We start from the raw sequence: 20,771 nt of genomic DNA, 5'->3' as shown, positions 1-20,771 counted from the left end.
AAAAGATGGAGGGGAGGAGATTAGAGATACTAGAGGATAAGGTGGGAGGGTCGACGGCCTGGAGATTCCTGAAAGTAGTGGTTAGTGTAGGGCGGGACTGGGGGGAGGGTGGTGAAGTGTGAAGGTGATCAGGTGATGATCTGAGAGAGGAAGAGCTGAGGCGCAGAAGTTGTAGGGTGAGCAGGTAGAGGAGAGGACAAGGTCAAGACAATGGCCAGTTTGATGAGTAGGGATGGTGGAGCTCAGCTGGAGATTAAAGGAGGATGTCAGAGTGAGGAACTGAGAAGCGTAAGAGTCGGATGGGTCATCAGCATGTATGTTAAAGTCTCAAAGAATGAGGGACAGAGATGAGGGTTCAAGAAAAATGGAGAGCCATGCATCGAAGTTGGTAATGAAGGAGGGGAGGGACTTATCAGGGGGGCAGTAAATGATTGCAACTCTGAGTGGCAGCGGGTAGAATAGACAGATGGAGTGAACTTCAAAGGATGAGAAGCAGTGATACTGCTGGTAGGAGGAGGGGTTAAAAACTACAGGCGGGCGAAAGTAGCAACCCGACACCTCCGCGGCCGACTGGGCGGGGAGTGTGGGAGAAAAGATAACCTCCATGGCATAGGGCTGCGACTGAGGCAGAGTCGTCGGGGGTGAGCCAGGTTTCAGTTAGGGCAAGCAGTTGAAGAGAACGGGAGATGAAGAGATCATGGGTGAAGGAAAGTTTGTTGCACACAGAGTGGGCATTCCACAGGGCACACGAGAAGGGGAGGGAAGAGGGGAATAGAGATGAGATTGGAGACATCCCAGAATCGTTTGCATGGATAAGACGAGGACAGGTGTGGGGGACTTGGATTGGAAATGATGTCTCCGGTGGATAGAAGGAGAAGGAGCAAGAGAGTGCGGAGGAGGTTGGGGGAGGTAGGGCGATGAAGGCGATGAAGATGGGATGAGCTTAGGAGGAATGGGGATGGGCTAATGGCAGGAAGGAAGTGTTGAAGGTTGAGAGCGAGGAGGGAGGGGGATAGGAGAGATGGTGAGGTGGTGAGGGACGGGGTTGGGAAGGGTAATGCAGTAGTGAGCAGGATGGGAGAGGACTTGGATGGGCAATGAGTTCCTGCGGTAGACAGCGGTAGGGGGAGGGGGAAAAGATTAGGAAGGGACAGGGCTATGAAGAGAATGTGTTTAGGGGCCATGAGTAGTGACTGAGGTGTTTACAGTTGCATATATAGTGACTGAGGTGTTAAGCAACAGATAGAGCAGGAAGGCCGGACTGGAGGCTTAAAACTGGAACAGCAGGCGATAACTTGGAACAGAAGGGCTGGCGGGTAGAGAGGTGGTATGACAGGCAGAATGTCAGGTGGGGAGGTAGATAGAAAAGCTGGCAGGTGGGTAGGTAGGTTGATGGGTGGCCAGGGGCAGGTAGGTTAATGGGCAGGGGGCAGGCAGGTTAATGGGCAGGGGGCAGGCAGGTGATGGGTGAGCTGGCAGGTAGGTAGGTTAATGGGCTGGCAAGTCGGCAGGCGGGGAGGCAGTTAGGTAGTTGTGCAGGCTTGAAGGCAGGCAGGTAGTTGATGGGCTGACAAGCAGGCAAGTTAATGGGCTGACAAGCAGGCAGGTTGGTTGATGGGAGGCAGGCAGGTAGGCTGGGGCAGATGCAATGTGACTGGAACAAGCTGGAACAGGCGGACTGGAAGAAGTTGGAATGGACGGACTTGAACAAGCTGGAACAGATGGATGGATGGATGGACTGGAGCAGTAGGACTGGAACAGGCTGGAACAGACGGACAGGAACAAGCTGGAATAGATTGCCTGGAACAAGCTGGAACGGGCGGACTGGAACAAGCTGGAACGGGCGGACTGGAACAAGCTGGAACAGATGAACTGGGACAAGCTGGAGCAGAAGACAGCAGAGCAGCAGGACTGGAATAAGCTGGAATAGACAGACTGGAACAAGCTGGAACAGATGGACTGGAGCAAATTGGAGCAGAAGACAGCGGAGCAGCAGGACTGGAACACGCTGGGACAGACGGACTGGAACAAGCTGGTACGGACGGACTGGAACAAGCTGGAACAGATGGACTGGGACAAGCTGGAACAGATGGACTGGGACAAGCTGGAGCAGAAGACATCGGAGAAGCTGGGCCGGAACAAGCTGGAACAGATGGACTGGGACAAGCTGGAACAGAAGAGAGCAGGGCAGCAGACTGGAACAGGCCGGAGCCGAAGGACAGGAGCAAGCTGGAACAAAATGACCGGTGGCAAATGGACAGGGCAGCAGGGTGGCAGGGCAGAGGCAAGGACCAGAGCCAGCAGGGATCACATGGACACGAAAGATGGGGCCTGAGGGAGAGGATCAACACGAGGGCCTAGGGATCAGCTGCCCTAGGTCTCTTGGCTCCCCACGCTCCCCACGCCAGAAGGAACAGTGCTGCAATCAAGGAGACAGCCAGCAGCACTGCCCTTCACCTCGTCTCTGTTGCCCACGTCAGCTGGATCTCAGCTCCCCAGTGCAGTCTCTGCCGATCTCGGTGGTCGGATTCTCGGCTTGGTGGGGTGTCCGCTGGTTGTCTGCCTCCTCTGATGGTCCTCAGTGTGGGTCCCTGGCTGGGCCACTCACAGCGGTTCACGTGTCAGCGCGCTTCAGATCGGATCCGGCACTCAGGATCGGATCCGTTTCACCAGAGGCTTGGAGCCCTCTTCGGTCGCCACCCATTCAAGGTGTGGCAGCGAGGTTGATTCCGGTGAGTTGTCTGTAGGCCCTGTGTTGGTCGGCCTCTGCTGGTTGCCTAGCCGGCACTCAGGATCGTACCCTGATAACACAGTGTCCCATCGATTGTCCTCCTTCAACCCCAACTCTGAAACAATTGTATTCTTCCTTCAATACATACCATCCTACAATCAGATTCAAAATTGACTACTCCCCAGAAAAAGTCAATTTTTTGGACACCACGGTCTCAATCAGTGATGGCTGTATACAAACATCTATATACAAGAAACCCGCAGACAGATGCGGCTACCTCCACAACTCCAGCTTCCATCCTTCACATACAAAAAGATTCATCATTTACAGCCAAGCCACAAGATACCACCATATCTGCTCTGACCCAGGGGACAGAGACAGACACCTTAAAAGCCTGACTGCATCCTTCAAACAGAAAGGCTACAACCCCAAAATAATCTCCAAGAATATTGCCTCCTCCCTCAAAACACCCAGGGAGAATCTGCTACAGTACAAGGAGAAAAAAGCCACAGACAGAATCCCCCTTGTAGTGACATACAATCCAGAGCTGGAAAAACTGAGGAAAAATCATAAGAGATCTACAACCTATACTCCAGGAGGATGAATTACTGAAAGAGATATTCCCATCCCCACCAATACTGGCCTTCCGACAGCCACCCAACTTAAAACACAAGCTAATCAGAAGTAAACTTCCATCACAGACTGAAAAGGAACAGAAGGGCACACTTCCCTGTAATTTATCCAGTTGCAAACTATGCCAAAACATTTCACAGGACCCCACAGTCATCCACAAAGGAAAGATATTCAACATAAAGGAATCTTTCACTTGCTCATCTTCCAATGTGGTATATATCATTTAGTGTAAAAAATGTAACGAAGGATACTATATTGGAGAAACAGGCCAGATGCTTAAGACAAGATTCAATTTACATAGACATCATATGAACAATACTGGTGCCAGTAGGGCTCCCACCCCTGTTGGTCAGCATTTTACAGGACCAGGACACTGTACCAGTGACTTCACAATGAGAATCCTGAAAGGTAACTTTAAAACCATACAAGAACGTAAGACCTTTGAAGTCAGAATGATTGAATATTTTAACATCCAACAGAAAGGACTTAACAAGGATCTGGGGTTCCTAGCCCATTATAAACCATAAAGCTGTATTTCTCTGTTGATCACCCTCCCCTCACCTATCCACACCTATCCTGTTAGAATATCAATGATATGCTTTGATGTCCCCATGCATACCTCCTACCCACCCCCCATCCTCCCACCCTGTCAGACTGTCATAGTAATGCTTGAATGTTTTCACTTATATACACTGTCAGCTAGTACATTTGCTTATTTCCGATCTGACGAAGAAGGGCAACCTTCAAAAGCTAATCAAGAAATGTATTAAGTTATGTCCAATAAAAAAGGTATCATCTTATTTTCTTTTCCATGTTTTATTTTGTTTGATTTCTATTGATAACCTTAAGAGTGGACTAACACGGCTACCACATTCCTCTACTTGAGACACAAATGGAAATGGATGGTTGCTGAAGCCAGAACAGCCCCACTTCAGTAAGAAAAGCTCTGTGGCTCAGCAGTTACCCAGCAGCTAGAGAAGAGGGTATTACCAATGAGTTCCTCTGGCTTCACAGGCAGTATATTATGCAGCCCAAGAGGGAGAGTTGTGGAGTACTTGAGAACCCTCCCATGGAAGTAGATCCCAGAGAGGAGATGCCCTGGAGCCTAGCAGAAGAGACAGGCATGGAATTTGAGGAAACAGGTTACTAAAGCTATGAATTTTATTCTTAAACTGTTGGGAGACTGGCAACTTAAGAATGTTTGCTTAGGGTGGAGAGGGACCTGTGAATGAGCAAGAGCAAGGTTTATCCAGCATACAAGAGAGAATGATGGATATGTTTTTGTTTTATTAAAGTGAAAGCTACCTACAACCAGTGTTAAGCAATAGCCAGCTTGAGGGACAGTGAGGAGGGGCAGCCTCCTCTGCCCTAAGGACTTCTGTAAGGGAGATTAACAACTTGATACTCTTACAAATCCAGCAGCTGTGGGCTGTTAGGACTCAGACCCAGATGCATCAACCATACGTAAAAAAATTACAAACGTTAAAGTCCGAACCGAATTTAAAAAAACGAACAATGCTCAAAAAAACCAATTTTCACAAGTTCAGTGCGGATTTAAAAAGTACAATGTATCAATGCTGTTCGGTAATCGGCCCTTAAATCATGCGCAGAGCAGCCAAACGTTATGCTGGCTGCTCTGCGCATGCCAGAACCGTCAGAACAACAACAACAAAACCCCCACAAACACGTGGCTCCCCGCTCCCCGCTGCATCCCTGAAAAATAAACATACCTTAGAAAAGGATCGGGAGGGGGCAAAGGCGCTCTTCAGAAGCGTCCTGTATGGACGGCCTTGCCCCCCCCCCCAGATCGCCGCTGTTCCACGCTTCCGCCCTTCACTTAATTTAAAACTGAAAATAAAAAGTTAAACTTTAGCAGCGCCGGGCCACCCTCCCTTCCTGTGTTCATCTTCTTCTTTTCCCAACACTGCTCCGCCTCCCGCCATCCTCTGCTCCTTGCTCCGCCCACCCCCCAAGTTCGTCGCCGCCGTTCCCCCCCTCCAAAGGACCCCACTCCGCCTTACCGGCCGTGCAGCGCCTCTCACCTTTGTGTGAAGGCGCTGCACGAGATGAAACAACGGATCGTCGCTCCCTTCTGCCTCCACCGACGTCTCTCTCCTTCCTCATGTGCATGCCCTCCTCTGACGTATGTTTCCTACGTCAGAAGAGGGCGTGCACAGGAAGAAGGAGAGAGACGTCGGTGGAGGCAGAAGGGAGCGACGATCCGTTTCATCTCGTGCAGCGCCTTCACACAAAGGTGAGAGGCGCTGCACAGCCGGTAAGGCAGAGGGGGGTCCTTTGGAGGGGGGGAACGGCGGCGACGAACTCGGGGGGGGGGCAGAGCAAGGGGCGGAGGATGGCGGGAGGCGGAGCAGTGTTGGGAAAAGAAGAAGATGAACACAGGAAGGGAGGGGGGCCCGGCGCTGCTAAAGTTTTTTTATTTTCAGTTTTTAATTTAGTGAAGGGCGGAAGCGTGGAACAGTGGCGATCTGGTGGGGGGGGGGGGGGCAAGGCCATCCATACAGGACGCCTCTGAAGAGCGCCTTTACCCCCTCCCGATCCTTTTTTAAGGTATGTTAATTTTTTTAGTAATGAAGGGGAAAGCGGGGAGCCAGTGTTTGTGGTGTTTTTATTTTTTTTTCTCACTTTTCATGTTTAAACATGCCAGCTTTGATTTTTCTGGTACAGGGGGCAGCGGGGAGATGACAGCTCAGGCCTTTACGACTGGTCTGACCACACGTTAAATATGTTGCGGAAAATGATTCGGTGTAATCGTCGGTATTGTTAGTGCATCCCGAATCGCCCACATTACAATGGTAGTTACTCCGTTTTCGTTAGCTGCTTGCTTCGTTGGAAAAAGGCCTTTAATGCATGCAATGGTTGGGAATTTCGTTCGTTAAAGGGTTGTTAGAGGGTTGTTAAGGTTTAGTGCATCTAGCCCTCAGTAGCAGAGGAAAACAGTTGAACCAGGACTGACTGAACTCTGAAAGTGATTATCTTTCTTGCTGTGTATATCCTTTAATTAAGAGAGAGAAAGAAGTGTTCCTTTTAGGGGGATCCTGTTAAGTGAGTGTATTTGTGGATCAGTGACATTCAGCTCCTGGTCAAGAAGTAGCTAGAGAAGCAGTTCCTTTCTCTATGACCCCCATACTCTCTTTCAGCAATGGAATCCTCAAAATCCTTGGCTCAGCTTTCAAGTGGGTTGGAAGTAGAATTTATTTTCTAGGCAGCAACAAAACTAAATATAAAATCTAAACAAAGTCCGAAGTTCGTTCACTGTTTTAGGAATACCTTGTGGCTTAAGTTCCACTCTATCTTTTCAGTACTTCACAGGGGGAAGAATCTGGCAGTCACTAAGCAAACAAAACATTGCTTCCCTAAACAAAACAAAGACAATTACTTGGACTCAGGAATTAATCTGCTTCCTAACCTGGCTGCAAAAAGAAAAATGCTTCTTTAGTAGGGATCCAGATGGCACTATACACCTAAGAGAAATTTGAATAAAAGCAGACTGAGATGTTTCTTTCAGCCATTAAATTTATAAATGTATTCATTTATTTAGAAACATTTATATCCTACAGCACCTCTAAATCTGCTTACAACCTTTAAAGCTGTGAAATACATGAACAATATAACAACTAAAGAAGCAACAGGACTTTCTATTTTCCATTAGGCATTTGTTTTCAACATAGCAGTTGAAAGCTGTATGAGAAAATGCTGGTCATTTTGCCTGACAGTTGATCTGACTTGTATGAATCTTCTTTGACTAGAGGCAAAGTTAGAAATTAAGTGAAAATAGATGCGAGTTGCATGATTATTTTATAGCTTATCGCATTTATGTAGTCAGTTTCTTTAATAAAGATGTTCCATTTCATTTCTGGTCACTGCATCTCAAAAAAGATATAGTGGAATTAGAAAAGGTACAGAGAAGGACGATGAAAATGATAAAGGGGATGAGAAGACTTCCCTATGAGGAAAGGCTGAAAGGTCTAGGGCTCTTCAGCTTGGTGAAAAGACGGCTGAGGGGAGATATGGTAGAGTTCTATAAAATACAAATTAGAGAAAACTTTTCTTCACTCAACGTGTAATTAAATTCTGGACAGACGCCAGAGGGTGGTGGTGAATGGAATTCGCTCGGAGGAGCGAAAGGTGAGTAGTGGAGTGCCTCAAGGATCGGTGCTGGGGCCGATTCTGTTCAATATATTTGTGAGTGACATTGCTGAAGAGTTAGAAGGTAAAGTTTGCGGATGATACTAAGATCTGTAACAGAGTGAACACCCTGGAGGGAGTGGAAAACATGAAAAAGGACCTACGGAAGCTAGAAGAATGGTCTAAGGTTTGGCAATTAAAATTCAATGCGAACAAATGCAAAGTGATGCACTTAGGGAGTAGAAATCCACGGGAGATGTATGTGTTAGGCGGGGAGAGTCTGATAGGTACGGATGGGGAGAGGGATCTTGGGGTGATAGTATCTGAGGATTTGAAGGCGACGAAACAGTGTGACAAGGCGGTGGCCCTAGCTAGAAGGTTGTTAGGCTGTATAGAGAGAGGTGTGACCAGCAGAAGAAAGGGGGTGTTGATGCCCCTGTATAAGTCGTTGGTGAGGCCCTACCTGGAGTATTGTGTTCAGTTCTGGAGGCCGTACCTTGTTAAGGATGTAAAAAGAATTGAAGCGGTGCAAAGAAAAGCTACGAGAATGGTAAGGGATTTGCGTTACAAGACGTATGAGGAGAGAATTGATGACCTGAACATGTATACTCTGGAAGAAGGGAGAAACAGGGGTGATATGATACAGACGTTCAAATATTTGAAAGGTATTAATCTGCAAACTAACCTTTTCCGGAGATGCGAAGGCAGTAGAACGAGAGGACATGAAATGAGATTGAAGGGGGGCAGACTCAAGAAAAATGTCAGGAAGTATTTTTTCACGGAGAGAGTAGTGGATGCTTGGAATGCCCTCCCGCGGGAGGTGGTGGAAACGAAAACGGTAACGGAATTCAAACATGCGTGGGATAAACATAAAGGAATCCTGCTCAGAAGGAATGGATCCTAAAGAGCTTAGACGAGATTGGGTGGCAAAGCCGGTGGCGGGAGACGGAGATGGTGCTGGGCAGACTTATATGGTCTGTGCCAGAGCCGGTGGTGGGAGGCGGGACTGGTGGTTTGAAGGCGGGGATAGTGCTGGGCAGACTTATACGGTCTGTGCCAGAACCGGTGGTGGGAGGCGGGGCTGGTGGTTGGGAGGCGGGGATAGTGCTGGGCAGACTTATATGGACTGTGCCCTGAAAAGGACAGGTACAAATCAAGGTAAGGTATACACAAAAAGTAGCACATGTGAGTTTATCTTGTTGGGCAGACTGGATGGACCGTGCAGGTCTTTTTCTGCCGTCATCTACTATGTTACTATGTTATGTTACTATCCTGCTTATAATCGAACGAGAAAAACGCCCAAGTTCCGACCTAAATCGGGAGATGGACGTTTATCTCACAAAAACGAATAATGCGGTATAATCGAAAGCCGAACTTGGACGTTTTCAACTGCACTCCATCGCGGAAGCGTACAAAGTTGACGGGGGCGTGTCAGAGGCGTGGTGAAGACGGGACTGGGGCATGGTTATCACCCGAACAGAGATGGGCGCCTTTCGCCGATAATGGAAAAAAAGTATGCGTTTGTAGCTAGAATTTAGGGCACTTTTCCTGGACCCTGTTTTTTCACGAATAAGGCCCCAAAAAGTGCCCTAAATGACCAGATTACCCCCAGAGGGAATCGGGGATGACCTCCCCTGACTCCCCCAGTGGTCACTAACCCCCTCCCACCACAAAAAATGATGTTTCACAACTTTTTATTTTCACCCTTAAATGTCATACCCACCTCCCTGGCAGCAGTATGCAGGTCCCTGGAGCAGTTGTTAGGGGGTGCAGTGGACTTCAGGCAGGTGGACCCAGGCCCATCCCCCCCTACCTGTTACAATTGTGCTGCTTAATGCTTAGTTGTCCAACCCCCCCAAACCCACTGTACCCACATGTAGGTGCCCCCTTCACCCCTTAGGGCTATAGTAATGGTGTAGACTTGTGGGCAGTGGGTTTTGAGGGGGTTTGGGGGGCTCAACACACAAGGGAAGGGTGCTATGCACCTGAGAGCTCTTTTACCTTTTTTTTTGTTTTTGTAAAAGTGCCCCCTAGGGTGCCCGGTTGGTGTCCTGGCATGTGAGGGGGACCAGTGCACTATGAATCCTGGCCCCTCCCACAAACAAATGCCTTGGATTTATTCGTTTTTGAGCTGGGCACTTTCATTTTCCATTATCGCTGAAAAACAAAAACGCCCAGCTCACAAATTGTCGAATAAAACATGGACGTCTATTTTTTGCGAAAATACGGTTCAGTCCGCCCCTTCACGGACCCGTTCTCGGAGATAAACGCCCATGGAGATAGACGTTTTCGTTCGATTATGTCCTTCTATGAATCCAAGAAATTATAATTGTAAGCCACTTTGGCAGAAACCGTCTAAATTTGCAGTGCAAGACTCATCAAGATGATTGGTTTAATATTGTCACGGTATAAAATCAAATAAAAATGTGAAACCAAAATCAAGCAACAGCATAGACTCCCAAAAATTCCTACAGTTGTTTCATCAGTTTTTAGCAGATTATATTGGCCAAAACCAGTTAAAAACAAAGGGAAGTAATATTCAGCACTGATTAACTGGGTTGGAGAGGCTTGTAAATGGATATTACTCCTGAATATCCTGTCTGACTTACACAATAAAATATTTGGTTAGCACCAGGATGGAATCAGGACATAGCCCTAGCCTGGGCACCACTAATATTCAATGGTGATACCTGGATTACTAACTGTTAACTTAGGACAATATAAGAATGTCCTATGTTAATGGCTAGCTATGCGGTTACTGCCATTGAACATCAGCAGCATCCAGATAACTCCTGGTAGACACCCCAGATCCAAAAAATTCAGTGCTGGTACCTGGATAGGGGCCAGCACTGAATACTCGAGTCTAATTTAGACATTGGCAGCCAGTGTTTAAAGAAATACTGGCCACCGCCAACTGAATATTGCACTCTATGTTTATAAAGCCTGAGATACTACATGGAAACAAAATAATGTCTTACCTTAAAGTAGGCAGAATGAGTCCTAATGATTTGTAAAGTACGGCTCCAAGGACATACACAGTAGATTCATCTAGCTCTGAAAATTGAAATACTAGATATAAGTCAAACAAGCAAGACAACATGTTTCTCCTAGTACAGAATACTTATAGGGGACAATATGGAGTTTGAGAAGGAATGGGAGAATGGAGTAATAGACTGAGAACCAGGGAAGTTATGGCTCAGAGTCTACTTCTTCCTTTGGAACACCCGTGACTTTTGCTAAAAGTCATTTCTCCTCCTTTGCCTCAGGTGCAGTAACCTACATTTAATACACTTTAATGCATGTATAAAAAGTGATTAGTAATTAGGACTCATTAAAATAATGGAGAGTGAGTTAAATGTACATTAAGAAGGTTGTTTACTAACAGCGCGTGTTATTTACTTCAAAGCCCATTTAGAACTCAATTCTATTAATGGTGCCCAAATCTGGGTGCCAATAAAAATGAACGCTAGGCACTGTTCTATAAACGACGTTCAGATTTGGGCATCGTTTATAGCAGGGGTGTAGACTTCGGCGGGAGTTCCAGAGCCCAAGGTGGGGGGGGGGGGCACATTTTAGCCTGCCTCTCCCAGCTGCCGACCCTCCCCCACCACATTCGACCCACCCTTGCTGCCGCCAACCCTCCCCCGCCACCACCGCCGACCCTCCCCTGCCACTTTGGACCCCCCCCCCCACCGCCGCCGTCGCCGCAAGATACCTTTGCTGGTGGGGCTCCCCAACCCACGCCAGCCGAAGTCTTCTTCAGCGTCAGTCTCTGGCGCGTTCGCTGATCTGTGCTGTGCGTCCTGACGTCCAGCACATGCTGAAAGTACAGGACATCAGGACTCACAGCACAGATCAGCGAATGCGCTGGAGACCGGCCATGAAGAAGACTAAGGCTGGCGGGGGTTGAGGACCCCCGCCAGCAAAGGTACCTTGCGGTGGCGGTGGCAGGGGGGGGTCGACAGTGGCGGAGGAGGGTCAGCGAGGGGGTCAAAAGTAGAGGGGGCCAGGACTAAATCTGAGGGGGCCCATGCCCCTGTGGCCCCACCTAGCTACACCCCTGGTTTATAGAATAGCATTTGGCGCCAATATCCGCACCCATAAGGATTTATACCAACTAAAACCTAGTGTAAATTCTCACACCTAAATTAGGCACAGATTTCCCTTATTCAATTAAGCAGGGTGCAAATTCCAGGAACGCCCCTGAACCGCCCACGCTACTCCTGTGGCCATGCCCCTTTTCAAATCTTGTGTAAAATGTATGCGTGGATTCCGGAATATAAAGATGTGTATGTAAATGTAACTCAATGCCAATTAGCACTGATAATTGACTATTAGTGCCCAATTATCATTGCTAATTGACTTATTTATCAATTAAATTGCACACACAAATTGGGTGCAAGCCCATATTTGCACATGCAATTTTGAGCACCAATTTTTAGAATTAAGGTGCTAATGCAGAATAAATTACATGTATTAATTACATTAGTTTAGCTTAGTTTAGTGTATTGTTTACATTCCACCTTTACCCAAAGAGACTTACAAAGGATACATACATAATTAAAACAACAGACAATCCAGTATAAATATACAACTCAATCTCAAATAACACAGGGTATCACGTCAAGATACAAAGCTCCTGTCACGTGTTGCTTCTTGTCCAGTTCAGTTTGTAAGCATGTTGAAAAGTCATTCGTTCCAACATCTTTTCAAAGAAGCTGTATCTTGTTGCTGTTTAATCACCAATGTATAGATTAATATCCCAACACAGACATATCAAAACATGTTATTAACTAGTTACATTACTTAATATACATGCACCTGCATATCAATATGTATAATTTTCTTCAGAAATCTCAGAGGTGACTCATTTCACCCATTTCACCTTAATCATCATAGGTTTCACTTATTTAGTACAACTTAAGTGCTAATAGTGTGACAATGAAAACCTAGGTTATGAACACTGTTGGTTTTGGTGGTTTTTCAAACTGACAGTGTTCATAACGGAGGTTTTCATTGTCATGCTATTAGCACTTAAGTTGTACTTACCATCGCTGTAAGTTTGCTTGCATAGATACGCTAGAGCATTCAACAAGCTGCTGTTAGTAGAATCACTAAAGGGAGCAGTCTGTTCCTATTTGCTGCTTTTACTCTCGAGAGCATTAGAACTATTGGACCCCTGAGACAGGTGCTGCTGCACCGAAACATGGCACGTGTTGGGTCTTTATGAATATAGAAATCTCGATTGTTTCCAGTCTTGAAGGCCCTTGTGTACTTTTTTTTCTTTTGGTGTTACAGTTTAATTCAAAATCTTGAACAAAATCATACCCAGATTTTAACACTTTTGGGTCAATTTTCAGCTGCAGTGGTCAGCCCATTTGTAAAGGCTGGCCATGCTGTTAAAAATATATTATATTATATTCAGGGGTGCCATACAGATAAACAGTGGTGCTGAATATATCTACAAGTCAGTCACTGCACCAGCTTTATGTATAGCAGCGGTATCTTGCCACGATGGGGTTCTCTGGATTACAAAGAACCTGTGAAGATTCTCAGTGTCCATTTTTATTGTAATCTCACTTTTAAAGCTTAAATCAGTGCTGTTCTCAAGGCTTCCTTCTTTGCCCTCCACCATATTTTTGTGGTGTGGCCTTTTTTTCACTTTCTTCTATTCATACTCTTCTTCTCTGTCTAGTAATCACTGGTCTTGACAATTGCAAATCTCTATATGCTGGCCTGCTGCTCTACTCCCTAAAACATTTTCAGTTGGTTCAATCTACTGCAGCTCATCCCCTGCATCATTCTAAACCTTTTGATTATGTCACTCCACTTTTCCACCTCAAACACTGGCTGCCCCTTTCTGTCCCTATCACTTCAAGCTTTTAATTCTTGTGTTCAAGTCTTGCCTCACTTCAAATTGCCTATCTCACCTCTTCATTCCCTACACCCCATCCCACTCACTCTGTTCTACTAGTGCAAGCCTTCTACAACTCCCTCCCCCTTCCATTGTTGGCCTGGACTCCATTTGTGCCTCTACCATCAACTACTCTGGTCTCAAGCTCTGAAACACGTTGCCTGTTCCCCTTAAATCAAAAGCCTCTTATGTTAAATTTAAAGCAGTTTTAAAAACTCATCTTTTCAACCTTGCCTACCCTGCTCATCTCTAACTCTGTTCCTCTATTTTCCTGGCAGCTAACTTGTATTTTATTTAAACTGCTTTGAAGCCACTTCTTGGTATATGCAGTATAACAAGCTTCTGTAAATAAATAAAAATAAAATATTCAGCTGGCGGCAGTCAGCATTTTTTTTGGCTGGTGGTGGCTTTATATCCGGATATTCAATTCCGGGCATGTCTGAACAATGGCAATGAATATCTGGGCATACATGGCCGGCTAGCACATATGCGGTTAAGTGAAACATTCAGCACTTAACTGCATAAGGTGAACCGTATAAAGATAGGACTGAGTTTTATGCTATCCTATTTATACAGTTACATTATGTGGTTAAGCGATGAATACTGACACTTAGAGGGGCAAATAGATGGCTGGCTATCTTCGGGGCCGGCTCCGCAAAGGGGCGGAGCAAACCGTATTTTCGAAAAAGATGGCCGGCCATCTTTTCTTTCGACAATACAGTTGGTGCCGGCTAAATCTCAACATTTAGGTCAAATGTTGAGATGGCCGGTTTCGGTTTTCGGCCATAATGGAAACCGGGCCCGGCCATCTCAAACCCGGTAAAATGCAAATTATTTGGTCGTGGGAGGAGCCAGCATTTGTAGTGCACTGGTCCCCATGACATGCCAGGACACCAACTGGGCACCCTAGGGGGCACTTCTAAAAATTAAAAAAAAATTTTAAAATAGCTCCCAGGTGCATAGCTCCCTTACCTTGGGTACTGAGCCCCCCCAAATCCCCCCCAAAACCCACTCCCCACAACTCTACACCACTACCATAGCCTTAAGGGGTGAAGGGGGGCACCTACATGTGGGGGGGGAGGGGTTGGAGAGCTCCCATTTACCACCACAAGTGTAACAGGTGGGGGGGATGGGCCTGACAGCAGTATGCAGGTACTGGAGCAGTTTTTTGTGGGTGCAGGCCCATCCCCCCCACCTGCTACACTTGTGGTGGTAAATGGGAGCCCTCCACCCCCCCCCCCCCAAACCCACTGTACCTACATGTAGGTGCCCCCCTTCACCCCTTCAATTAGCACCAATAATTTATTGTTAAAGAAGAATAATTTCTTGTTAAAAAGCCAATTATTCATGCAAATTAGCTCATTATTCTATTAAGATGTGTGCTCATCTCAAGACACATTTTTGGGAATTAGTGAGTTAATGCCTAAGTTGAAACTGGCTATTTTGTGGGTGGTCCAGTGATAGAGTTGGCATTTATGCGATAGACCAGCTTATTTTCGAAAGAGATCGCCGGCCATCTTCCGACACAAATCGGGAGATGGCCGGCCATCACCTGAACCCGGCCAAATCGGTATAATTGCAAGCTGATTTTGGCCGGCGCCAACTGCTTTCCGTCACGGAGCCGGCGAAACTTCAAGGGGGCATGTCGGCAGGGTACAGAAGGCGGGACAGGGGCGTGGTTACGAGATGGCTGGCTTCGCTCGATAATGGAAAAAAGATGGCCGGTTCTGACGAGCATTTCGCCGGCTTCACTTGATCCATTTATTTTTATGACCAAGCCTCAAAAACGTGCCCCAATTGACCAGATGACCACCGGAGGGAATCGGGGATCACCTCCCCTTACTCCCCCAGTGGTCACCAACCCCCTCCCACCCAAAACATTTTTTTGCCAGCCTCTATGCCAGCCTGAAATGTTATACTAGTGTTAGTGAGCGCTAAAAAGTTACATAGTTACACATACAATTATAGAATAAGGTGTGTCTGAGCGTAAATTTAGGCATGGGCATTTTGTTGGTGCAAATGGGTGCACCTCAATTTACATGCAACCCCTGCACTTAAGTGCTATTCTGTAAACTGTGCCTAACTTTAGGTGTGGCTTATAGAATACCGCTTAAGCAGTTTTTTTCGGTGCCAATTTTTTTAGGTGCCATTATTTGAATCTAACCCTAACTGGGCATAATCAGTGGCATTATCTGGTTATGTGCCACTGAATATGTCCAGTTGGCTCAGGACAGACTGCTCTTGGTATACTGAGTACCTCATAACAACACATTATCTGTGCAAAAACTTCTAGACCTGGTTACTCAAGTGACCCTGAATTACCCAAGGCTGGTGATCATGTGAGATTTCAAAGCCCCAGATACCGCCACAGCTGCCTTTCTGGACACAATGACAGCACTAGGAGTTACACAGGTGATCAATTCTCCAACCCACAAAAAGGGTCACATACTAGACCTGGTATTCTTCAAAGGTGTGGATATCCCAGAATTCTGGGATAACAGTATTGAAATAACACCCCTATCATGATCAGATCATTTTCTAATTAAATTTTCTCTAAGTGACCACCTGAAACAAATGAAACCTCCCAGAGTTTGGAAGGAGATAAGAGACAAAAAAAAGCTGACCATTGAGAATTTTCTAGAGGCCTTCGACTATCCACATGTGGATGAAATGACAACTACAGTGTCAGTGCAGGTTAACATTTGGAATACACACTTAGCCAAGACCTTAGAGAAAAAGGCACCACTAAAAAAGGTCTTATGCTCCACTCACAAATGCTCACCATGGTTTTCTCCAGAACTTTGAATCCTTAAACACGAAGGACAGAAAGTGGAAAGGAGATGGCGTAATTTTCGCCTGGATGAAGACAGACTAAACTGTAGGAAGCACATGACAAGGCACTGCCAAATCTTAACAGCAACCAAAAAACAATATTTTCTCTCAATGCATTGCACGGGCTGCCAATTCAACCAAGCAGTTGTTCAGTATATTAAACAGCCTACTGCAACCCCCACAGCAGAACCAGCCTGTCCAGTCTAAACTGAACTGCAATGATTTTGCTGCATACTTTGCCAACAAAATTAAAAGTCTTACAGTGTTAGGACTGGGTAGTGAGCCCTTGTGCCACGACTGAGCACTGTGGTTGAAAAGCAGCGCTGCACTCAATCAGGCAGCCGGACAACCCCTAGCTTCACCTGGGAAGCGACCACTGTTCCCCAGGAGTTGAGCCTCCAGGTGCACATGGCCACCAGGACTTCAGGATCCAGACGGGGTTGGGTAGCCACTGACCTGGCTAGTGGTAAGAGCGGGCGTAACTTGGCGGGTAGGCGGGTACTGTCCAGAGATCAAGGCAGGCAGCACTACAGTGGGTAATCAGGTACGGTCCAAGGGTCAAGGCAGGCAGCAACACAGCGGGTAATCAGGTCCGGTCCAAAGGTCGAGGCAGGAAGCAACTCAGCGGGTCATCAGGTCCGGCCCAAAGGTTGAGGCAGGCAGCAAAACAGCGGGTAGACAGAAACGGTCCAAAGGTCAAAGCAGGCAACAAAACAGCGGGTAGTCAGGAACGGTCCAAAGGTCAAGGCAGGTAAAGCAGGCGAGTAGTAGTGAAGCACACGATACAAGCACCAAACCTCTAACAAGATAGAAGCCGAAGCAAAGATGGTGTCCCAGGCCAGCTCTTAAATAGGCCTCCAATCAAAGGATCCTGGTCTCAGCTGAGAGGCGAGAGATCTCATAGGGCACGCCCAGAAGACATTCAAGATGGCTGCCTCCTTGATGAGCTACCTAAGATGGCTGCTCCTCAAATGATCCTTCCAAGATGGCTGCCCTTCAGATGATCTTCCCAAAATGGTTGCTGCTCAGATGATCCTGCCAATATGGCTGCTGCCAGAAGAACAAGGTAGGGATGCAACATACAGGCAATCCCACCCAGTCTCCAATCAGTTAACCAGGAGTGCACAAACTTGCCCCCTCCTGACAGAGACAAATGGGACACTTTTAACCCAATGATAGAGGAAAGCCTTGGCAAAATCCTAAGAGACCTTCAACCAACTACCTGCTCTCTCAACCCCTGCCCATCAAAGATAGTGCAGCAGGCAAGTATGGGCCTCACAGAAGGTGCCACAAAAATTGTGAATGCCTCTCTTTCTAATGGGCAACTACCAACAGCATTAAAAAGGGCAGTGGTTCAGCCTTTGCTAAAGAAAAACAACCTTGACCAGGACAAACTTGAAATTTACCGGCCAATATCCAACATCCCATTTCTAAGGAAATTTATAGAACAAACTTAATGATTGGCTACAAGAGAGAAACTGGCTAGGTCCATGTCAATCTGGATTCAGACCTGGTTATGGAACAGAAACGGTCCTCGTATCCCTACTTCACAGAAACCGAGACAGGGGATTTGCCTTGGTGTTAGTACTGCTAAATTTCTCAGTAGCTTTTGACACTGTGGATCATGATATAATGTTATCATGACTGACAGAAACAGAACAGTACTTGGCTGGTTCAGATACTATCTATCAGACAGGCAACAATCCATAATGTTTGACAGCAACTCATCACCACCATGGGTACTGCCAGAAGGATCGATACTGTCACCTATTCTGTTCAATATCTACCTCAAGCCACTAGCTGAGCTGATTCAGTCAATGGACACTCAGTTCTACATCTATACGGATGATGTGCATCTACTCATATCCCTTGACCCTGACTTACCTAGAGCACTGAATAAACTGATTATCTGTCTAACATCAGTTCAAGAATGGGCTAAACACAACAAACTTTGCCTGAACCCAAGTAAAACCAAGCTTCTCTGGGTCCTTAATACAAGTGGATACATACTTGATATCAAAATCTCATTTGAGAAATACGAACTCCCCCTCAAATCACAATTCAGAAACCTTGGAATAGAGTTAGATTCAACACTTACTCTGATTCCCCAAATCCAAGCATCCTTCAAAAGCTGCTTCTACTATTTTCAACAGCAATGCTGCTTCTCTCCTTACATCGTGAAGGAAAATCTTATCCCAGTTGTGCATGCCATGATAACATCAAGACTGGATTACTGCAATGCACGATACAACAGTCTGACTATAAAGGGCCTGCACCAGCTCCAGTTGATTCAGAATGCAGCAGCAAGACTCATAGAAGGTTGCAAGTGATGTGACCACATCACACTATTTTTGCAAAAACTTAATTGGCTACCAGTACCATACAGGGCTAAATTTCAGGGCTAAGTTTCAGGGCCCTGAGTACCTGAGTAATAGGATGATCCTCTACACACCACCAAGGACACTAAGGTCCTCTCAAGGACTATCCCTAACCACACCCTCTCCAAAAGATATTACACAATGTGATACCCGCAAGTGAGCCTTCTCTGGAGTAGCTCCCACACTCTAGAATGAACTGCCTGAAAGACGCCACTTAACACAAGACTATTTCTACTTCAGAAGCAGGTGAAAGCTTGGCTTTTCAACCAGGCCTTTAATGGAAGAAGTAACTAACTTGTTAGTCTTATTCACATATACAAAGAGTGACACGGGCTGCACATTCTGCAGCAGGACATGTTTATCCACACCTACCCTAGCTGAGATAATATTTAGCCATCTCTCTAATCTAATGTGCAACTTTCTTTAAATTGGTCACCTTATTTTCTAACTCTTTTTACTCTCTTACCTATTTATATGTTCCATCTTTCAATTACGTATTGTGTTGACATTGTAAGTAGTATACCATGCCATACTTTGTACTGTTATTTGAATATTTTTACTGCAGTAATTGCCTATTGCTCATGTTTGATCTATTCTTCCTGTACACCGCCTTGAATGCATTCATTCAAAAGGTTGTACATAAATCCTAATAAATAAATACATTTAAATCAAATTGAATATCAGCCCCTTTTTGAATATCTGACGGGCTCATTTTCAAAGCACTTAGCCTCCCAAAGTTCCATAGAAACCTATGGAACTTAGCCTCCCAAAGTGCTTTGAAAATATGCCTCAATTAAGTGGTTTAACTTAGGACTGCTTTACTACAAGCTTAGCTATATGTATAATAGCTGAATATCACCACTATCTGTATAGTTGGGCATTGAACCCTCACTCTGCTCCAATTCCTTCCTAGCAATATCTGTATAATGTAGCAGTAGTTAGAGAGAATTTATGTGGGTGCTCTCCCTCAATAAAGTTTTAAATTAATAGAGAACATAGCATAGATACTTCCATAGCATACAAAACAATCCACTTTTAGGTTCCTGAAAATGCCAAAACCATGTGTCATAAATGACCAAAATCCTAATGGTAGATGATTAACTCATTTATACATTTGATTTATGTATTCTATCATTCTGGTTGCAATCAAGGAGGCTTACAATGTTGCATAGCAACACTAGACATTTAAAACAATAAATCAATACCACCAGACCAAAATGATATACATGGTGACCTGAAAAATGATTGTGTGATGCCATTTATAGTAATATAGACAAATTGGTCTGAGCGTGTATGTAAAATATGTTGTGTATCTTCCAGATTACAGGATATGTGAAAAATTTAAAAGATAATTAGTGAAAGACCAGCTCACTGGCTCAGGGGCAGTGCTATGCAATGCTAAGCAGAGAACTTGGGTTTGATTTATTAGTGAGATTTTCTGTTTTGTGGGTCAACTGAGATTTGAGATGCTATAGAGCTAGCATGCACAGATCATGGGGAAGGGCTCCCAACCTTCTCACCATGGTGACATGAACTGGCTAGATTTAGGGTTTATGATTGTACTGTAGAACGGGTAGAAGTGAATCAATTTTTTACTCTTTCCTAAAGTACAAACACAAGGGGACACTCAATGAAATTGCATGGAACTACTTTTAAACAAATATGAGGAAATATTTTTCACTCAAAGAATAGTTACGCTCTGGACCTCACGCTGGAGGATGTGGTAATAGTGATTAGCATATCAAGGTTTAAAAAAAGGTTTGGATAAGTTCCTGGAGGAAAGGTCTATAGTCTAGACATAGACAAGGAGAAAACCACTGCATGCCACAGGATTGGTAGCATGGAATGTTGCTACTAACTGGGTTTCTGCCAGGTACTTGTGACCTGGATTGGTCACTATTGGAAGCAGGATACTGGGCTAGATGAACCATTGGTCTGACCCAGTATGGCTATTCTTAAGTTCTGGAACAGGCCATGACAGATGGCTCCTAGCTAAGGACTGCAATTACTGTGCTGTATGAATTGGAAGAGGAAGATATTCATGAATAGTTCTGAATGAATTCTCATGGTAATGTAAACTGTAAGCATGCAGCTTACCTCTCCCTTTAGCCAGAAGTGCATCACGGTGTTTTGCTTA

The 20,771-nt window shown here is 45.6% G+C and overlaps 1 protein-coding gene and 1 long non-coding RNA gene across 2 annotated transcripts in view; one reads left to right on the top strand and one right to left on the bottom strand.

The window, feature by feature from the left end:
• ADGRB3 (adhesion G protein-coupled receptor B3) overlaps window positions 1-20,771 on the bottom strand; it is a 1,672,438-nt gene that overhangs the window by 695,065 nt on the left and 956,602 nt on the right. The window contains exon 13 of the mRNA XM_030199002.1: window positions 10,489-10,564. Coding sequence (XP_030054862.1) covers window positions 10,489-10,564 — 76 coding nt within the window. The remainder of the gene's footprint in view (window positions 1-10,488; window positions 10,565-20,771) is intronic.
• Window positions 67-18,760, top strand: LOC115467222. Its single transcript, XR_003941666.1, has 3 exons — window positions 67-77; window positions 1,167-1,169; window positions 18,669-18,760. It is a non-coding gene; the product is annotated as an uncharacterized LOC115467222 (long non-coding RNA).

This window comes from Microcaecilia unicolor, chromosome 3 (genome assembly GCF_901765095.1).
Source record: "Microcaecilia unicolor chromosome 3, aMicUni1.1, whole genome shotgun sequence".
In the NCBI taxonomy this organism is placed as follows: Eukaryota; Metazoa; Chordata; class Amphibia; order Gymnophiona; family Siphonopidae; genus Microcaecilia; species Microcaecilia unicolor.
Note: the sequence above shows the minus strand (reverse complement) of the source record. Positions and strands in the feature narration are given on the sequence as shown.